The sequence below is a fragment of the Leuciscus leuciscus genome (genome assembly GCF_965113295.1).
Source record: "Leuciscus leuciscus genome assembly, chromosome: 23".
Taxonomy (NCBI): Eukaryota; Metazoa; Chordata; class Actinopteri; order Cypriniformes; family Leuciscidae; genus Leuciscus; species Leuciscus leuciscus.
In genome coordinates, this window is record NC_138747.1 from 2,399,050 (window position 1) to 2,420,690 (window position 21,641).

The 21,641-nt window shown below is 36.6% G+C and overlaps 1 protein-coding gene across 1 annotated transcript in view; it reads right to left on the reverse strand.

The window, feature by feature from the left end:
• Positions 1–19,389, reverse strand: part of LOC309488022 (CLIP-associating protein 1) — a 77,121-nt gene extending 57,732 nt beyond the window's left edge. Inside the window, exons 1-8 of the mRNA XM_082156046.1 lie at positions 19,260–19,389; positions 14,084–14,553; positions 7,666–7,744; positions 7,431–7,534; positions 7,247–7,338; positions 7,095–7,170; positions 5,013–5,110; positions 4,125–4,189 (exon numbers count right to left, since the gene is read on the reverse strand). Coding sequence (XP_082012172.1) covers positions 4,125–4,189; positions 5,013–5,110; positions 7,095–7,170; positions 7,247–7,338; positions 7,431–7,534; positions 7,666–7,744; positions 14,084–14,278 — 709 coding nt within the window. The 5' untranslated portion in view covers positions 14,279–14,553; positions 19,260–19,389. The remainder of the gene's footprint in view (positions 1–4,124; positions 4,190–5,012; positions 5,111–7,094; positions 7,171–7,246; positions 7,339–7,430; positions 7,535–7,665; positions 7,745–14,083; positions 14,554–19,259) is intronic.
• Positions 19,390–21,641: the final 2,252 nt, after the last annotated feature.

The window sequence follows — 21,641 nt, forward strand, 5'->3', positions numbered from 1 at the left end:
TACATATACTTGAGAAGTAGCCTAGAAATCTAGACGCTCCCTAGCGGCAGCAAAATGTATTTTGCAGCCAGGGCAGTCTAGCAATTCTCCATTGACTTTCGAGCTGCAAAAACCTAAATTGGGTCAGGCCAATCACGTCGTGTTTAGAGTAGGCGGGGCGGGCTTAACATAATGATGACAGAGTTGCGACGGTTCCCCCTGCTACTTGAAAACAAAGAATGGCGGCTGCTGCTGGAGAACATCTTTCGAATCGGCTTTGTCCGCGACTCTGGAGGACTTGGAGTTAGGTTTTTCTTTGAGAAAAGAGCATAGAACGGCACTTAAGTCATTCTTAAAAAAAGGAAGATGTGTTCGTAGTTTTGCCGGCCAAATATGGCAAAAGTTGAATCTATCAACCAGCTCTGCTGTTGGGAAAATGCTCTGGTTGGTTGAAGCGCTGTCCTATTGCGTGCAGAGGAAACTTGAAAGACAGCCGTTTATCCCACCCCTCGGATTGAGCCGTGTCTATGGTGAGTTGCCAGACCCAACATCTTGATGTAGGTCTGGCTTGCCAGGCTACTTGAGAAGCAAAACGACATTAGATATTGAGTCTTGTTTTCTGAAAAATGCATCAAAATGAAGTGAGTTTATGCTTTATGCCGTAGACTGAGTTTAATGTGAAGGACTCTCCGAGAGATTCAAAAGCATGTGACGTTTACGCCTGAGAGCCTCTTATCCGTTCAGTGACACATGAAACGAACGAATGCTTATACAATGTTCAGGATAATATTCAGAAAGAGCCGTTCTGTACTGTAATGTTAATGTGTGTCATGGATTCATTCAAGCCAGATCTATATAGTCTATAGTCTCAAATAGATCGTCCCCGAGTCAAAGACAGAAATCTGATCACTAGTGGTCACATTTGAGATGTAAATCCCAGGTGTAAACGAGGCCAAAGGTGATAACGGGAACATTTTCCTCTTGAACAGCCTGAATGTGAGAGCAGCGAACGCTATCAGAAAATCTGAACTATAATCAAACTATAATAACAGTGTAATTTTAATGAGTTCATCTGTCAACATGATGCCGGTGAATCTCAGATCTGCAGTAAACACACACATCACTATGATCAGATGCTTTCTGAACTGCTGTTTTTTCATTTCTGTGTGTTTATTTTGTTATTGAGAGGAAAGATCAGCACATATTTACATATTCATCTAAAGTCTCTCTCAGCAGTGGACGGCGTCGGGATGTTCGTTAACAGTATATCACTGCAAAGCTATTTACAAATTCTTTTTACCCGTAAAAGAAGAATGAAAAAGATCTTCACTGAGTGTATATCGAGTCTTGAATCACGTTCAGTGTCCAGTAAGTGCTGCTGCAGTTCTCTTAACGGCCACCGGTGTCACTAATAACACGGGTTTCTGAATTCTACATATAGCCCCTTTAAACCATAAACTCACTTCATTTTGATACATTTTTCAGAAAACAAATTCACAAATACTTTTCAAAAAAGTAAATATATCTTGATTTAAAATTGTACAGGAAGACAAGACAAAAATACTGATGTGTATAAACGAAATACTGTTCAGGACGCGGCTCGTGTCTGTGATGGTTTGTATTCGGCTGAAGTGTGTTTTGTTTTCAGGGACCGCTGTGTGTCTGTAATGCCGTTAACCTTTAAACAGGCCTGGAAAAACATGATGATGGCATGTTTGGCCTTTTATTGTAATTCAGAGAGCACTGAATGTTCAAAACCATAACCAACACATTTATACAGCATTGCAACACATTGATGGGTGACACTGATTGTGAATATGAGCCGTACAGCTGCATAACACACATCAAAATTACACAACCCGGAGATTCAGGACAAAGCGCTCCCTTTATAATCACTGAAGCTGTCAATCACTGAAGCTCAGCGCCTGCTTACTGAGATCTATCTGAATCTCTTATTTACATTATGTTTACACTTTGTTGGCAATATTTGCAAGCATACTAAAGCACCAACAAAAAACGTACTAACAAAAACTAACTTAAACGCCTCTGATTGGCTATTGCGTTCATGCACTCAACAGATACGCCTGTGATTGGCTATGTAATTATAGGATAAAGCCAGACACATCAAAATAGAATCATCATGACTAACATGTCAAGCTCTATCAATATGATTGGTTAAATTGTTTAAATGAAATGATAAAAGTTTATCATAAGTTTAAAATCTAAAGTCAGATTTCCATGGTTAGTAACATAATTAATCTTATCTATAAAAAATCCACCGCAGCTGAAATGATCACCACATCAAAAGCATGTTGTAAAAAGAAACCGTAGATGCTCTTCACACACATTCACACTGGAGCGTTTGCCTATCAGCGGGTAACAAATATACCCGGGACTGCAGAAATGTAATATTGTCACATTTAAAATTTCAGTATCCCGGTAGTAGATTTGACAACCCTATTTAGGACTATTCAGATGCTTGATTTTCACCTAACAAATGATCAAATATTAGGGCTGGGTAAACAAATATCGATTTCTCAATTTTAATCGATTCTCATTTTTACGAACCGATATCGATTCTTAAATCCCAGGAATCGATTAGTCATCCTGTTTTCAGTTGCTGAATGAATGTAACATTGTAGCGCGCATCCCATCCAATAAATCACAATAATCTTTGTGCTTTGTTACTATTGATATGAAACAAAGTCTCATATATGAAATTACGTCCATTTTCTTATGAAATTCAAAAACATAAATACCGTTATGTCACTGTGGCGTGAGATCGCTCTGGCTCAGCTCTAGAGAAGCACATGATCTTCTCTTCTGCATTAATAACACCAGTTACACCGCGAGATAAACATGAATGAGCTTCTGAAAGTGTGTTAAAAGGTAGAGTACAACTTATCGAAATCCGTATCATGTGACATGGAATCGCCCAATCAGTGTTTCAACCGTGGAAAGACGTCAGTAAAACAGCTTGTAAACAATGTCATGTAACGTCACATTTACCTCAGAAAAACCATATCCAGTGACCATAAACTCGTCAGTCAGCGAGAAAAATTAACTCTAGAGAGGAGCATTCTGCTAAATATATGCACCATATTACATATTCATTATAATTTTTTATGTTCTTCAATATTTAATGCATGTTTGAATAAATCTGGCAGGTTTTTATGACAGACACCATTTAAATGTTTATATTTCATATAACTTTATTATTATAAAAATAAATAAAAGTGTAATTTAAGTGTTTGTATACAAATCAGTTCATTTTTACCTTCAATATTATAGTAGGCTAATGAAGCCTAGTCGGCTACCACTGACTCCCATAGTTTACAGCATTAGTTAAGAGATTTGTTTTCCTTGAGGATATTTGCCATGTATTGTACCTGATATCCAAAATAATCAATATTTAATCGAATCTGAATCGAAATCGAATCGAATTGCAAGCTTGTGAATCGAAATCGAATCGAATGGTGAAATTTGTGTCAATACCCAGCCCTATAAAACAGGTTTAAACTCGTGGAAGTGTAAAATATTGCTGTGTCACGACACTCTCATGCACAAACACGAGCAGTGTCTTCGATGTGAGTCTATCTCAGCCCTAATGCACTAAACCAGGGGGCAATTATAGGATGATTGACACGAAACATCGTGGGTGCTTGACACTTCTGAAACAGTCATCACTTCTGCCATTTATATGCTTTAGATTGAATCTGTCTTTAAATGCATATGGATGTATTTTTTTCATATGCATAATGTACTGTAGAACGGGAAAACGTATTCCTGTTTTGTAAACTGTGCAACGCTGATGGGCGAAGTCTTTCCACATTCCACCGTCTCGAACGAAACCAAAACTACGGTCACAAAACACACACACAAAATCACACGCACAATGAAACTGGGGCAGCGAGGAAACAATAGCTGAACCACGGGAACAATCTCTCCAGCGAGCAATTCATACACACACACACACACACACACACACACACACACACACACACACACACACACATAGAAGAAACCTCAGTTAATGTCCCAGTAAGTTCATATAGCACCTGAACACGCTTTCATCCCTTTCGTTTAAAGCCGACAGCATCTGTTCCTGCTCACACATACATCACATCGAACCCCAGATCACTCACCTGTGGACAGGATCATGTTCCCAGACCTCTGGACTTCATCAAACCGGCTGAAAATCACATTCAACCTGAACAAAACAAACAGGAGACGCTTAATACAAGGTTGAACACATTATAAAAATAATTATTCAAACACAAATACACACTAACACTGTCACTATATTATTTCTAACACAGAAAACAGCTGAGAAAAATGAAATGTGTGATTCCAAAATAAATCATAAAGGGATAAATAATTATTGTAAATTTTTTATAAATTAAATAAATCAATTGAAGAAAATATGTTTTGTAAAATGTTGTCATGATGCAATGATTTTAATAATAATTATATCTATATATCTAATAATAATCAAGCTTTTAATGTTGTTTATGTGTCTATGTGGTGTTTTTAATATGCTTTAAGACAAACCATGTGTAAATTCATAAGTCGACACCATTGCTGAGTATTTTATCAGTGAACTAAAGACAGTCTCAAAAACGCCCGTTTCCTACTGTCACAAACATGTGACCAATCCCGTCACACGGGGGCGGAGCTTTTCTCCACTTTCTATGAGGATCGATGCTGATGTTTAGAAGACAGCTGTGTTCAAACATACAGTATATGGCTAAATTTACATTAACACTAACATTAACACTTGCCATTGTGTCGTGTTTACTACAGTTGAGCGAGCGGACCAGGTAATCCGAGCTGCTGTGAGTGAGTGGACGCGGGGCTAATTTGCATATTCATAAGTCCGCGTATACTAAATGAAGCAAGGATGTCGGATTACATTCAAGCTATTTTAAGGCATGAAGAAATTCTTTTCACAGGAAAAAAAACACTTAAATATGTCATTTTGATTATCAAAGATGAGTTTTAAGGGATGGAGGACTGTAATGTGGTTTTATTACCGTGACTGTGGCAGTCCCTTCTTCCCCAGATCCATCCTCACTCTCTCTCCCACGTGTCTGTAAATCTCCACCAGGCAGTTCATCGCGCCGTCTCGAACCTGAGGAGGAACATATTTATTTATTCATTTAGAAGAAATTCATTTACAAATTACATTGCAAAACACAGAATAAAAACAAACACCACATACTGATCTACCTATAACATGTTCAATAGTACTGCTTAATACACAGTATACAGCCCATGATTTTTTATATATATTATGTGAAATAATAGTCCTTTGTGGTAAATAATCACTGAATCCTCTCAACTAAAACATACTGAATAAAACAAGCACAATACGTGACCCTGGACCACAAAACCAGTCACATGGGTCAATTTTCTGAAATTGAGATTTATACATCATATAAAATCTGAATAAATAAGCGTTCCATTGATGTGTGGTTTGTTAGGATGGGACAATATATGGTCGAGATACAACTATTGAACATCTGGAGTCTGAGGATGCAAAAAAATCGAAACATTGAGAAAATCTCCTTTAAAGTTGTGCATTTATGTTCACGATTGTGCAGCATTCACTCACACAAATACATGTTTTATATATTTACGGTAGGAAATTTACAAAATATCTTCATGGAACATGATCTTCACTTAATTTTGACCCATACAATGTATTGTTGGCTATTGCCAGAAATATACCCGTGCGACTCGAGACTGGTGACGTGATCCAGGGTCACATATATCACACAAACAGCAGTTTTTGTGGTTCATCACTGTCACCATCACTGTGAACAGCAGCAGGACTGAAGGAAGCCATTGGCTGCAGTAATAGCTCTAACATTCCTTGTCTGGGGGTGGATTGGGATGTTCAATGAACGTGTAGTGAGAACAGCCCTGCTAACACCTAACCAACACATCTCGCATCACCTGGACTACCCAGTTCAGGCTATGGTGCAATTTTTGGAAACCCCTTTAAATATTCTAGTAAAGAAAGAAAATGTTAAAATCAACCTTTCAGTATCTGAGCTTGTACACTGACAAGAATTTATTCTATACTGCATAACATGATCAGCAAATGTAAAAAATAAATAAAAATAATTATCATAAAAACAATATAATAATACAGTTATTTAGTAACACCCCACAACACATGAAAACCCCATAAATGAGATTTTTAAATAGTCTTTATCATTTCTGATCTAACTATAACTATGTTCAAAAGTACTGCTTAATGCACAGTTTCTTTTTTAAATATTATGTGAAACTGTACATAATATGCAATATTAAACAATTGTTCATGACTTCACTATGATGTATCAAATAATAAAAATAAAAAAACTGATGTTTAAATTCGGCCTGTCACAATCATGCATTTTATGCATTCAATTAATTGTCATACAAATAATTGCAATTAACACATTAATTCTGTGTTCATGTCACTTGCAGTGCAAGACTAACACGTTATTTTTACTTGGAATGTTATATAATATAGTTATAAAAATAATAAAATAGACCCATATGATTTACTTTAATGCTGTGAAAATTTATATAATATAATATAATATAATATAATATAATATAATTTAAAACCACAAACCTTCATATTTTTGTGAACAGTGTTTTTTATAATCTTTGGTAAAAATGTGTTTGAAATTTAAACTGAACAATTAATACGGTTATCTAATTGTAATTAGATTGAATATCACGATCAGATGACTAATCAGTAATCCAGACAGTCCTAGTTTAAATAGTTAAAGAATAGTTTGTTTAAAAATAATTGCTGCTGCATTCGTCACACTGGAAACATTCATGAAATATACAAATAAAGCTCAAATAAAAAGACTAACTATTTTTCCATATATATCCTTTCTGAAGTAGCATGTAAATATGGTAACCATTCATTCAGTAACATGTTATATAATCAAATGAGCATGGCTTTACCATCTCGTAGTCGTCTCAAAGTCAGCCGCAGTCCCTGTGATCACCAGCAGGAGGAGCCATAGACCACGATACTACAATCCCTGCCATCTCGTGAAACCGAAAACAGAATAAAAGTCTGTAGATGTGCAGAAAAACACTCTCACCTGACTAGTGGGGTCTCCCAACAAATGACAGATGTGAGGAACAATCTTGCTAAGGGTTAAGCCGTGGGCTCCATATCTGCAACACACAAAGGGAAAACATATTTAAAATAAAATAGAATTTTAAAAAGAAACTAAATCTGATGGATACATACACATTAAGAGTGGAAATAAGGCAAAAGCAAACAGCTTCTCTGGTCCTGTTGTTCTTATGTCTGAAGCCGCCCAGCATTCGGTCCCAAACATACTAAAAAAAAAAAAAAAAAAGAAGCTTTTATTAGTTTTAACCACAATTTTAAAAAAGAGTTTTACTCTAAATCAGGATGCAAAGTGTTTCACCTGCGGATTGGCCGCTTGGTCCATGATTTTTAACAGAAGTGACTGTGCTTGATCTCGAACCTGGTCCTTAGAATCACCTAAACGATCGATTAAACTGGGCAGAACTGAGAGAAGAAGAAACAAGTCTTTATATCTGAGATTATAAGCATCTTGCATTTGTTCTAAGAATCAACAAACGTATGAAAATCAGTGGTAAAATGCATATGTTTATAATACACATTATTAAATTATTCACCTGTTCCTATTTGTGTTTTGAAGCGCTCCTGTAGTCTGGTCACTAGAGCGGACACTATGTCCATTCCCAGCAGAGCCACCTTAAAAAGACAAAACAATATTAATCTAAAAAATAAGATACGATAAAAGTAGGATATTTGAATAAAAATATCAATAACTTGCATTACAAATGACATTCAGTAACATTTTAAAGTCAAAACCGCACTGAAAACACTTTTTTTTTGTAAGTCAGAGGGTGTATGCAAATTCAAAGAGCAAAGGATTATGGGTAATGCCAACTGTACTGCATTTTAATGTCAGATTATCACAAAAATAAGAGTCCTTTGTGGTAAATAATCACTGAATCCTTTCAACTAAAACATACTGAATCAAACAAGCACAATATATCACACAAACAGCAGTTTTTGTCGTTCATCACTGTCACCATCACTGTGAACAGCAGCAGGACTGAAGGAAGCCATTGGCTGCGGCAATAACTCTAACCTTCCTTGTCTGGGGGTGGATTGGGATGTTCAATGAACGTGTAGTGAGAACAGCCCTGCTAACACCTAACCAACACATCTCGCATCACCTGGGCTACCCAGTTCAGGCTATGGTGCAATTTTTGGAAACCCCTTTTAATACACCAGTAATAAACAAAAGATATATATTAATATCAATAGCACCCTCTAGCGTGCATCTGCACATCTACACCGTGATAAAATATATCTATTGTTCACATTCATGCAATTACATGATCAGCAAATGTATAAAAATGTTTTAAAAACATAATATATTAAATTAATAACACCCCACAACACAGGAAAAGCCTGTAATTAGGGTTTTTAAAATCGTCTTGATCATTTCTGATTTCAATAAAAAATGTACATTAAATCAAATAAAATAGAATATGTTGTGATTATGGCACTGAATTGTTCACCAGCAATGTGTGCATGTTTTATTAAACTGTTTTGAGATATATAAAAAAAATTTAATGAATTTGTTTCTTCTTGAAAATCTTTGAATCTTTGTGTGTTTTTTTTACACATAGATTATAATTATATGCGACTCTATCTAGACTCTGGCGGCCCATCATAGTCTAATCTGTGCCGCCACAGTTTCATAATGAACTGAAAAAAAAAAAAAAAAATTATCATAATAACTTAAAATGTCTCTAATGTTGTTTTGCACCATTGCTTTGGTAAAGTATCTTTCAAGCGAACTAAAAATCGCTTTGTGCCCTTTATCAAATCGCAACAGACTGTTATTTAAATAAAGTAACTTTAAGATTACAGTATGTTTGCGCTGCGTGTTTCAAAGCGTAGTGAACACTTGTGATCCGGTGTTTTCCGCGTCTCAGAACGGCTCAGTCTGCATGTGTTGAATTTATTGTGTATTCAGTAACCATCAAAGTTCCGTCAAAATAAAAGCTCAACTAAAGTTTCCATCAAAGTTCCGTCAAAATAAAAGCTCAACTAAAGTTTCCGTCAAAGTTCCGTCAAAATAAAAGCTCAACTAAAGTTTCCATCAAAATAAAAGCTCAACTGCAATTTCCGTCAAAGTTCCGTCAAAATAAAAGCTCAACTAAAGTTTCCATCAAAGTTCCGTCAAAATAAAAGCTCAACTAAAGTTTCCATCAAAGTTCCGTCAAAAATAAAAGCTCAACTGCAGTTTCCATCAAAGCTCCGTCAAAATAAAAGCTCAACTAAAGTTTCCATCAAAGTTCCGTCAAAAATAAAAGCTCAACTGCAGTTTCCGTCAAAGTTCCGTCAAAATAAAAGCTCAACTAAAGTTTCCATCAAAGTTCCGTCAAAATAAAAGCTCAACTAAAGTTTCCATCAAAGTTCCGTCAAAAATAAAAGCTCAACTGCAGTTTCCATCAAAATAAAAGCTCAACTAAAGTTTCCATCAAAGCTCCGTCAAAATAAAAGCTCAACTAAAGTTTCCATCAAAGTTCCGTCAAAATAAAAGCTCAACTGCAGTTTCCATCAAAGCTCCGTCAAAATAAAAGCTCAACTAAAGTTTCCATCAAAGCTCCGTCAAAATAAAAGCTCAACTGCAGTTTCCATCAAAATAAAAGTTCAACTAAAGTTTCCATCAAAGTTCCGTCAAAATAAAAGCTCAACTGCAGTTTCCATCAAAATAAAAGCTCAACTAAAGTTTCCATCAAAGTTCCGTCAAAATAAAAGCTCAATTAAAGTTTCCATCAAAATAAAAGCTCAACTAAAGTTTCCATCAAAGTTCCGTCAAAATAAAAGCTCAACTGCAGTTTCCATCAAAATAAAAGTTCAACTAAAGTTTCCATCAAAGTTCCGTCAAAATAAAAGCTCAACTGCAGTTTCCATCAAAATAAAAGCTCAACTAAAGTTTCCATCAAAGTTCCGTCAAAATAAAAGCTCAATTAAAGTTTCCATCAAAATAAAAGCTCAACTAAAGTTTCCATCAAAGTTCCGTCAAAATAAAAGCTCAACTGCAGTTTCCATCAAAATAAAAGCTCAACTAAAGTTTCCATCAAAGTTCCGTCAAAATAAAAGCTCAACTAAAGTTTCCATCAAAATTCCGTCAAAATAAAAGCTCAACTGCAGTTTACGTCAAAATAAAAGCTCAAGGATTTATCTCTTGCATTTGGAAGCTTGTTTCCGCCACTGTATAAAACAAAAAAAAAAGGTAATTGCAAATTTTTATATTTTTCTCTGGGGGTTCATGTCCCCAGACCCCCCAAGAGGAACAGAAGTCCATCCCCAAAGTCTTTCAAAATCCTGTAGGAAACACTGCTATATATAGGGTTGCATGAACCAGATGCATGCTTTCCTCACAACATTCAGCAGATTACACGCCACATTTAAATAACCACATGGGTTTATTACAACATTAGAATGTTTATTCCATCACATTCGTCCTAACTGTGACTTTGAGCATGTGTGAGGTAAAATAAGATGGCCCGGGTTGCAGTGGGACCCCTCGCTGTCCTCATTACGGAGAGTGGGGTGATTACTCTCGGCTGGGTTTCCAGGCCAGCTGTGGGACGAGCGCTCTGATTGGCTGCGGAGACTCAGGCGTTTGTGAGCTGTTAAACGTTTGTTAAAGGAGTCCAGAGGTGCGAAGAACACATGCACATTAATTCATGTTTATTAAGAGCTTATACTGCATCACAGATCTATCAAACTAAAGACTGATTATCAATTCGATTTATCTAATTAAAATGTCTTTTATTACTCATATGTCTCTGAGGGTGTCCTTACAGTAACATTAGTACAGCAGCGCTGCTATTACAAATTCATCACTCATGCTGAACTACATTCACTGTAGCCACGTCTTCTGATGACTGTGAGAGAAATCCGTGGGATGGATTTCAATATGTGCATTAAAGGGATAGTTCACCCAAAAATAGCCTCAAGTTATTTCAAAGCTGTATGCATTTCTTTCTTCTGTAGAACAGAAACTTGGGCTGCAAAATGGAAAAGAGACATCGACATATAAGCTGGCAGAAGCGCTGATTTTCACACTGCAGGTTTTATGAACTTAATGCGTCTGTACGTCAATGACACAAGCTGGAGTTCAGGAGAGTACTCCAGATTCACTTCACTTTTGCACAATTGTGCGTCCACACTGAGACCTGAGCCATCGGGAGTGACACAAAACAGCATACACACAAATGAGAAAATCATCCTCATCTTGACCAACTGAACACAGTCAACACATTTGTCTCATACAAACACACACAATCTCGACTTGCCATTGACCAAAAAGATACAAAGAAACAAAAGAACACAGATAGCTCCGCCCCCAATCTCACGCCATTGGCTGGCTAATCAAATAAACAAATTATCCATCTCCTCCAGTTAGTCCACTGACAAAACCATTAGACAAACATCAGGTTGCAAACACTCTGCTCTTCACACAGTCAGTGAGCTATTTTAATATTCTCAGGCTGAATCATCATCACTCTTCTCCAGCAGGCCATTGAAGCCCACGCAGATACATGATCTCTCTCAGTGTAGGAAGAAAGTTTAGTAATGTGAGAAGCGCTTACCAACAAAAGAGAAGCTTTCCCGCAGTTTTCTGTCAAAATAAAAGTTTAATGGTCTAACGTTTGAAAAGAAATGAAGACAGTCAGACATTTTATTATTGTAATTCTACAGTGTCAATGTAAAAAATGTAATATTGTTTTTAAATAAAATATGTGACCCTGGACCACAAAACCAGTCACATTGAGATTTATACATCACATGAAAGCTGAATAAATAAGCTTTCCATTAATTTATGGTTTGTTATGATATGACAATATTTGGCCGAGATAAAAAAATAAAAAAAAGTTGTGCATTTATGTTCACGATTGTGCAGCATTCACTCACAAAAATACATGTTTTATATATTTACGATAGGAAATTTACTAAATATCTTCATGGAACATGAGCTTTACTTAATATCCTAATGATTTTTGGCATAAAAGAAAAATCGATAATTTTGACCCTTACAATGTATTGTTGGCTATTGCCACAGATATACCCGTGCGACTCGAGACTGGTGACGTGATCCAGGGTCACATATAATAAATAACGCTTAAATAGAGCTTAAATAAAGCCAAAGGTAAATTAATATAATAATAAAAATGAAAAGAAAAAATTTGTTTGATATGAAGTGATTTTCTCAAACAAAATAGTTTTCTGGCTAAAGCAATGAGAGAAACAACCATCAGAAAATAAAGCACTGAAAAACTCAAAGACACATTGAAAGCAACAAAAAACGCATTTAGAAGCTTTCTGTAAAACTCCCAAGACAGCGTCTAGACAGCATTTCAGCTTTCCTCCATCACATCACTGAAATACACACAATGTCAGTAAATTATAAGCATAAACCACGTTTTTCATTTAATACAAACTGCCTGCCATCCAAAAATGCAGTCCTGTGAAATTATAAACCAGAGTTTCCACTCAAACTCAAGCTTCAGAAAAGACAAACGCAAGCACAGTCCCACTGAACTGGTGAGAACGGGAGTGAGTCGCCCTTCCTGAAATGATAACAAATGCCTTTATCATCCTCAGCAATCATTTCCATCGCTACAACATTCAGCAATTCAATTCTGCAACAATGCTATGCAACTCCAATGCAACAAACCTGAGACTATATCATAGTCGTGCACACTTATGAAACATGTGTAAAGGAACATGCATCAACCGAGGATGCAAAATAATGTTTAGGGGATTACAGTCTCGGCTCAGCGTCTGATGGAGAAAAGGCTTTCAGCAGATTCATTTTCTCCCAAACTCTCTCAAGTTTTCAAGTTTGAAGTTTGGTTTATTTATATCGCACCAATAAAACAGCAGCAGCTGACCCGTGTGCTTTACAACATCGGATGAAATAAATACAAGCAAAAGCAATAGAAAACTAATTTCACAAATAAAATCAGAGACAATTTTCAAACTAAATAGCACAAGAAAATCTAAATACTAACAGAAGACAAATACAAAAATAAGCTGCGCATCAAGGAACATTAAAAGCAATGGAAAAATAATGAGTTTTAAGCAAAGATTTAAAAATCTGTAATGTACTGTCGGAGCAAATCTAATGTGATCTGGTAACCTGTTCTAGAGTTTAGTGCCCGCAACAGCAAAGGCATGTTCTCCTCTTAGTTTTAAAGGGGTGGTTGATGATGATTTGACTTTTCTAACTTTAGTTAGTGTGTAATGTTGCTGTTTGGGCATAAACAACATCTGCAAAGTTACAACACTCAAAGTTCAAAGCAAAGGGAGAGATTTGCTTTTAAAGAAATCGCTTTTTAAGGACTACAACAAACGGCTGGTAGAGACTACACCACATTCCTCCCGGGTTAGTGACATCACCAACCCTAGAATTTACATAAACCCCGCCCCCTGAACACGATTTATAGATTATCAAGACAGAATATGCTAATCAATGACTAGAAGATAACTACACATCAGCTTCATAAATTCATCAACTAACCATTCAGAAATGTCCTGTTGCTTCTACATGTTGTCACTTCTTCTTGAGTCTCTACATCTTTCTGACTCCGTTTTAAACATAAAAGATTTGGCTAAAAGTTTTTGAAATTTTCAGTGCATGTGTGTGTGAGGTAAAAGGACATGAGCTGTGGAAGCTCCGCCCTCTGTGTCGGGAGCAGCAGCTCATTTGCATTTAAAGGGACAGACACAAAAACGGTGCGTTTTTGCTCACCCTCAAAAAGTGACAATTTTAACATGCTATATAATAATATCTGTGGGGTATTTTGAGCTAAAACTTCACACACACACTCTGGGGACATCAGAGACTTATTTTACATCTTGTGAAAAGAGCATTATACCACCCCTTTAATCTGGCTCTGGGAACAGTGTCTACCAGAGTGAAGAGCTCGAGAAGGGTTATGTAGAGATAGAAGTTCAGATAAATCTGAGGGATACAGATATCCCAAACTCTCTCACCTTGAAATTGCTTGCGTTGACCCATGAGGTTGCCAGACTGTCCATCATCCTATCCAGCATGGTCTGATCGTTTTCCAGGTCATGTGACTTCTGTCTGTCCAGAATGTAGTCTATGATTTCCGGTCCAACTTGAAACCGACGTCCGACCTCTTTCTGCGTGACCTGCGCCACTATGTACTCCATGTTGGGCTCCATGACTTCGTCAAGACCGACCGAGACTCAGGAAGACAACACATAAAAACACAAATACTGGCCTGAGAACAACCTGTGATCTTGTTAATCCAAAGACCGAATCCAAGAGGCCGCAGGAAGAACGAATGTGGGATTGCGGACGGCACCGGTGCAACATGTGTTGATGTTATAACCGACGAATCAAACGGTGCTGGTGCAAAACTTTCTGCAGGGAAATCGTGTCAAACGGCCAGTCCATCATTGTAAAGAAGTCCAGTTCCTCGTCTCAGGGTCAAGTTCTGCAATGCAAATTAAAATAGTTATTTATTCACAGGTCAAGTATTATAAAAAAGTATATTCCAAAAACTTAATGATCACTTTAAATCTATAAATCTTACTGTATCATCTTAATTAATGGACAAATTAAATTTTATTATCTTTATAAATTAAACGATAAATAATATGATATGGTTTCTTTAATACCGATTATAAGCGTTCATGTAATACTGTTTTTTTTATGATAAAAGATGTATGAATGTACGAATATGTGAGAATAAATGGTTACACTTTATTTTACAGTAAGTTGTCCTTGTTACAGTGTTATTATACATTTAAGTACTGAGTAATCATATTTAACTGCATGTACTTACTATAGGGTTAGGGCATTTGGTTTAGGGTTAGTTGCATGTAATTATGCATAATTTATAGTTATTAGATTACCATGGCTTGCTATTACGTTTTTTTGCTCAGCAGCCACTGTGGCTAGCGGCTAGTTTTCAAAGTTACGAGCCACTCAGCATTTTCACTGGTCACAATTTTGACATTGATACCATGGAGTAAAACTGCAATATTTTTTTTTTGTATCATCTAATAATTTGGCAGTAGGTTTATTAGGCTGCTGTCACTATAAGACCTGACGCACGGATCCGTTATACTGTTACACATTAACAGTTTTTTCTCAACTGTTTGTGTTCACTTAAAACACAACTGACTGTGTTTACGTCAATACTCACCAAGACTGGCATTTTGACATTATTTTGTGTGTATTTGAACTGAATTTAACACTGAGAGGCGGCTTCACCGCCCACAAAACCTCGCACAATACAACTTTAACATCATAGGATGTCCTGTTACTTTATCCTCTACAGTAAAAGACCTGGGTGTTATACTTGATTGCAACCTGTCTTTTGAAAATCATATTTCATATGTTACAAAAACAGCCTTTTTCCACCTTAGAAACATTGCTAAGCTACGTAATATGCTATCAGTTTCTGATGCAGAAAAGTTAGTTCATGCATTCATGACCTCGAGACTGGATTACTGTAATGCTTTATTAGCTGGTTGTCCTGCATCCTCAATAAACAAGCTACAGTTAGTCCAAAATGCCGCCGCTAGAGTTCTTACGAGATCCAGAAAATATGATCATATAACACCGATTTTATCATCACTGCATTGGTTACCTATAAAGTTCCGTATTAATTACAAGGTATTGCTACTGATTTATAAAGCCCTAAACGGCTTAGCTCCAGTCTATTTAACGGATCTTCTATCGCCCTATAATCCATCGCGCTCTTTAAGATCACTAAATTCAAGGCTTTTGGTCATACCTAGGATATCCAGAACCACCAAAGGAGGGAGAGCGTTTTCACATTTGGCTCCAAAACTCTGGAATAGTCTTCCTGATGCTGTTCGTTGCTCAGACTCGCTCTCCCAGTTTAAAACTAGATTAAAGTCGCATCTCTTCAGCCAGGCATTCATATAATATTTTTAATCTTACAGTTCAAACTACAATCCGGCCTCTAGCTCATAAATGCCAGAGGAGAACTGGCCCCCGACTGAGCCTGGGTTCTCCCAAGGTTTTTTTTTCTCCATTAGGTCACATGATGGAGTTTTAGGACACCATTAGGTCACTTGATGGAGTTTTTCGGTTCCTTGCCACTGTTGCCTTTGGCTTGCTCAGTTGGGGATATTTTGGGGATATTTAATTTAATTTTATCAATCAATAAATTCCACTTGAAACCAACCTTGTTATATTATTTTAATTTAATACTGTGAAGCTGCTTTGATACAATCTGTATTGTGAAAAGCGCTATACAAATATACTTGACTTGACTTTATGCGCGCACACTTTGGGTATGTGTGAAAAATCTGCAGGAATGAGTAAAATTATGCGCAATACGTGCAATCCCAAGCTGAAATTCAAGCCCTGTAACACCAACAATATTCATCCGGAGCAAATGAAAGGAGTGAGTGAGGAGAGGCGGGTTTGTGTGTCACTCGCTGTTGGAGAGATGAGAGAGAGAGAAAGAGCAGCTGGTATCAAAGAGTTTCAGATATTTCAGTATCGATGTGTATCGAAAAAACGATATTTTTGACAACACTCATTGCACTTAGTTTATTATTTCTGATGCTTTTTAAAAGACTACAATTAGAGACAGTTTCACGCCACTGCTGAAATACACAAGCATTTGGCCGGATGGCGGGTGTAAATGTCAAGCCCTGGTTTTTACTTAAAGGAACACGCCGACTTTTTGGGACTTCAGCTTATTCACCGTATCCCCCATACCCTTCTCATCTCCGTGCGTGCCGTAACTCTGTGTGATGCACCCAGCCACCCACCGCTAACCTAGCTAAGCACAAAGACTGGAGGTAAACGGCTCCAGCTAGCATACTGCTCCCAATAAGTGACACAATAATGCCAACATTTTCCTATTTACATCTTCTAACCGTATACATACTGGGAACTATATTCTCAGAAGGCGAAGCACTGCTACTTCTGCGGAGTGATTTACTAGCAGTGCTTCTCCTTCTGAGAATATAGTTCCCAATATGTATACGGTTAGAAGATGGCTGTGTGTCATGTGACCTTGTTATTTCTACACGCTGTGACTATACAAATCACAACATGTAAATAGGAAAATGTTGGCGTTATTTTGTCACTTATTGGGAGCAGTATGCTAGCTGGAGCCGTTTACCTCCAGTCTTTGTGCTAAGCTAGGCTAGCGGTGGGTGCGTCAGACAGAGTTACGGCACGCACGGAGATGAGAAGGGTATGTGTGGACTTATCTAACTCTGGGGGATACGGGGAATAAGCTGAAGTCCCAAAAAGTCGGCGTGTTCCTTTAACTATGTAACATGAAACAAGGACACTAACATAAAGTGTTACCGAATAAACATGATGAACTGAGGGTAGGGGAACGTTAGAATAATGTTAGAATAACATTCTACAAACCAAAAATCAACATTTATATTTCTGTTAAGAAAACTTTCTTGGCTAACCAAAAACACACCTTAAAAAAAAACATTCTGGGAAACAAAAAATTATTAGCTGGGAATATAGCTACTTTTATTTTTCAAACTTGTTCTGATCGTAAAACTGAAAGGATTTGTTGTGGGGAGAGAGGAACTAAAACCCCCTGTGTTTAGTGTTTATAATATTTAATAAAATGTGACTTATACATGAATTATGTTTTTTTCTCTCTCTCTATATATATATATATTTTGTTATCATCCCTGTAATAGGCTCAATTTTTCTTTTATTTGTCCTATGGTAAAAACAATGATCAACTTATATGTAAACGCACAGTATTACTTTGAATTTTCAAATAACACAAAGTGCAGTGGCAGTAATACTTTGTAATTACCATATTCAAACACCTTGATATTTATGACATTTTATGGTATGATAAACACGGTATTTGCCATGGTAATTTCTTGTAAGTGATTCAAATGCAAAAGATGATGTCACATGCATCATCATGTGTCACGTGAGAACATACATGTACCCTATATTTGAGGACATTAGCAGCCACAGTTCACCATTAAGCATTAATGAAGCAGCTGTTGTGATTGCTAACCTAACTTTAGCAGTGTTTAATTTCACCGAGCAGTTGTTTAGCAGCTGTCTGGCTAACAGATCTCAGTATAAACAGGACGGGCTGCATGACACTTACATGCTAAACAAACCCCGGGCCTTTCAGGGAGAACTCAACTAGTATTACGCGCTAAAGAAACGATAAAAACATACGGATAAAACATTAGCGACACTAGCAAGCGTCTGGATATCGTTGCTTGGTAACGGTGAAGAATGTTGGTTGATATTAGTGCACGAGGCCCAAAAAGACGATGTTCACAACACGCGCGCGACCTTACATATTTTAAAATATAAAAACTTCACGTGCATTTTTTTTACACACAAGTGCATGCAAACATATTCTTAGCTGATAACGTTATATTTAACCTGCTTAAACATCATTCAAATAAAATGCATTTACCTGCCAAGCAAAACCGAATAAGATTTAATACCTGTTACTAATATTAGTATAATGTATATAGTAAACAGCATGTAGATATATAAGTAGCTATATAATGCAAGTGCATTTTTCACTTGTTTATGTTAAAATAAGTTCCAGAAGAAAACGTTTGGTTTTAATGATGTTTAGATATTTTACTGGAGAAAAAAGATACAATAAGACATTTTGCATATCTTTATATGACTAACAAAAAAGTACCTTGGTTTTTCCCATGGCATTTTTTTAAAGTAACACATAAATGCCACACAGAATTTCACACGTTTAAATTACATTTTCTAATGTCCTTCTTGTTGCACGTGCATTCTTTCATATGGCATCAACTCATAATTAAACTATATACTAGATTAATACAGTACAGTATTAATTGTACAGTAAAAGGTTTGGGGGTGACTTTTAAAAAATGCAAAAGGAAGACCAACCCAACTGAGTGTACAGAATGACTAATGAATAAATTAATGCAAACAATGATCGAGATGGAAAGAAACAAGATGCAACTACAATGTCACAGTATAGCTAAATGTTTGTTTTGCATGCATGCATGACAGTAAGAATGTATCCAGTGTGGCATTATGCTGTTGAATATTACTCTATGCATCAACTACTTCCCCTGATAATGCATGCAAAGCCCATGCTGAGTCAGAACGCAACTAGTGATAAAGGCTGTGAAAAAGCTCATTTGATAACGGACGTACCTGGCATATCTCGCTCTAAACCCTCTACATGGGAACCGTTTCCCGTGGGTTGATCATCAGTTGATATTTGGAAGGAAACAGCAGAAATCTCCGCCCATTGTGCGGCTTCAAACATCAAGATGACACTGCGCATGCGCCAGATTCAGCCGAGATAGAGCGCCATCTGCTGTCTGAAGAACTCAAAAATCTGCCAGTATGGCAAGCCGTTTTGACATGTATTTATTCAACTCTTGATATCAACAATTCAATTTTCACTAGTTAAAATGCCAGTTCCTGATATCAGGAGTTAGAAAAATGTTAATTCTTGATATCAACAATAACTTCATCATTCGCAGAAATACAAATTCTTGATATCAAGAATACATATTTTTAACTAGTAAAAATTATAAATATTTGATATCTGTAATTGTATTTTCACTAGTTAAATCTCACCATAGGCTGCAATTAAAAATCTATTGTTGATATCAATCAAGGAATATATTTCTTACTAGTTGAAATTCCAATTCCACATATCAGAAATACAAATTTTACCATTAAAAATCATATTTTTTTAACATCAATGATTAATTCTTGATATCAACAATTCGTATTTCTGTAAGTGATGATTGTTGATATCAAGAATACAAATTTTTACTAGTTGAAATGTAATTCCTGATATCAAAAATGGCCATTGTTACTAGTAGAAATCTAATTCATGATATCAATAAATAGCATTGTTTGTAACTAGTGAAAACTGTTGATATCAGGAGTTCATATCAGGGGCACGGGAAGTGGGGGTGCTGGAAACACTTTGGAAACACTGGAAACACCCGCTGGAAAACTGGGGGAAAACAATCCTGTTTTCACAGGATTGTAAATGTAACACAAATTTTTTTTCATTTACATTTATTCATGTAAATTCAACATAAAAAGCCTGATTTGTTGGTCATCTTCCTATGTACTTTGTATGATGGTCATCTTTCTGTATGATGTTTGTTTTATGTCAATAGTGTCTTTTAAGCCTATTTGGGCTGGGCATGTAAGTGCAAGACACTTTAATAAAAATTCAATCAATCAATCAATCAAATATTCATTTTTAGCATTTAGTAATTTTTTTGTAATAAACACTTTAAGTGGGCTATTTAAAAAGTGTTTGGTCTATTTATGTTAAATTATGTTTTTTAAAACATATGCGCAGAGTGTGACGTCATATTGTGTGTGTGTGTGTGTGTGTGTGTGTGTGTGTGTGTGTGTGTGTGTGTGTGTGTGTGTGTGTGTGTGTGTGTGTGTGTGTGTGTGTGTGTGTGTGTGTGTGTGTGTGTGTGTGTGTGTGTAGAAAGAATTCGTCAGCAGCCTCAAAAAAATAAAAAAATAATTCGCAGCTGCTCTAGTCCTGAGCACAAGACCACCGTCAGTGTTGTGTTAGGTCGGCACTAGGCAGGTTTTTTGTGTTAATTTCTATTTCCTGTTGCTGTGCTGGCTCTTTTATTGTATATGACAGTGTAAACAGCCCAACAACCCTTTTATTTAAAGGCTTAATTTATGTCCAGTAGACCGGTCCGTTGCATTACGATTGAAAGCAGAATCAATAATGTCAAAAATGTGATGTCCAGTCAAGTTAGGGTGCGTGTATGCTGTTTAAATTAGTGTTCTCACCGACACGCTTGTTGTGATTCGCTGAGTTTTGACGAGTTTTATAGACTTCAGGGGCCGGTTTCACAAAGATAGACTTTGACTATGGCTTAGATATAGTAGATAGTCAGACTTCAGATAGACATCTAAATCAGACCGTTGCACAAAGCACTTAAGACTCTGACTATCTTAAGTAGGACTACACTGCAATGCATTCTGGGTAAAATAAGACACTTTTCAAAACAAAAAACATGGCGGATCGAGTAAGCACATTCAGCCACTCAGTGCAGTTTACCCCAGCGGAAAATATGTGTTTGTTGGAGGAATATAACAGTTACAAGGACATTTTACTTGGGAAATTTAGCGGAGAATGTAGTAACAAGAAGAAATGTTTAAATTATGAGCCATTTTCCCTTTTCTTTTGGCTGTTTGTAATGTTACTGATTGTTACTGCTGGTTGCCAAGGTAACACAGAGTCTTAGGCCACATCCACACGAAGCCAGAGCTTTCCCTATCCGATATTTTTTTTCCCCGTTCAAAAAAAAAATTCCGTAAACACGGCGTCGTCTCAAGAAATATCTGCGTACACACGAAACCACTGAAACCGACTCAAAACGATGTAGTATACATGCCAGACCAGTATGTGGCGCTGTAATTCTGCCTCAGACATACACTAAAAACGGAGAAGAAGACTTGGAGCTCGCGCATAAACCTTGCGCGCTGTATACAACAATAATATTAGGCACAGTAGCTTCTTTTTTTCTTTTTTCT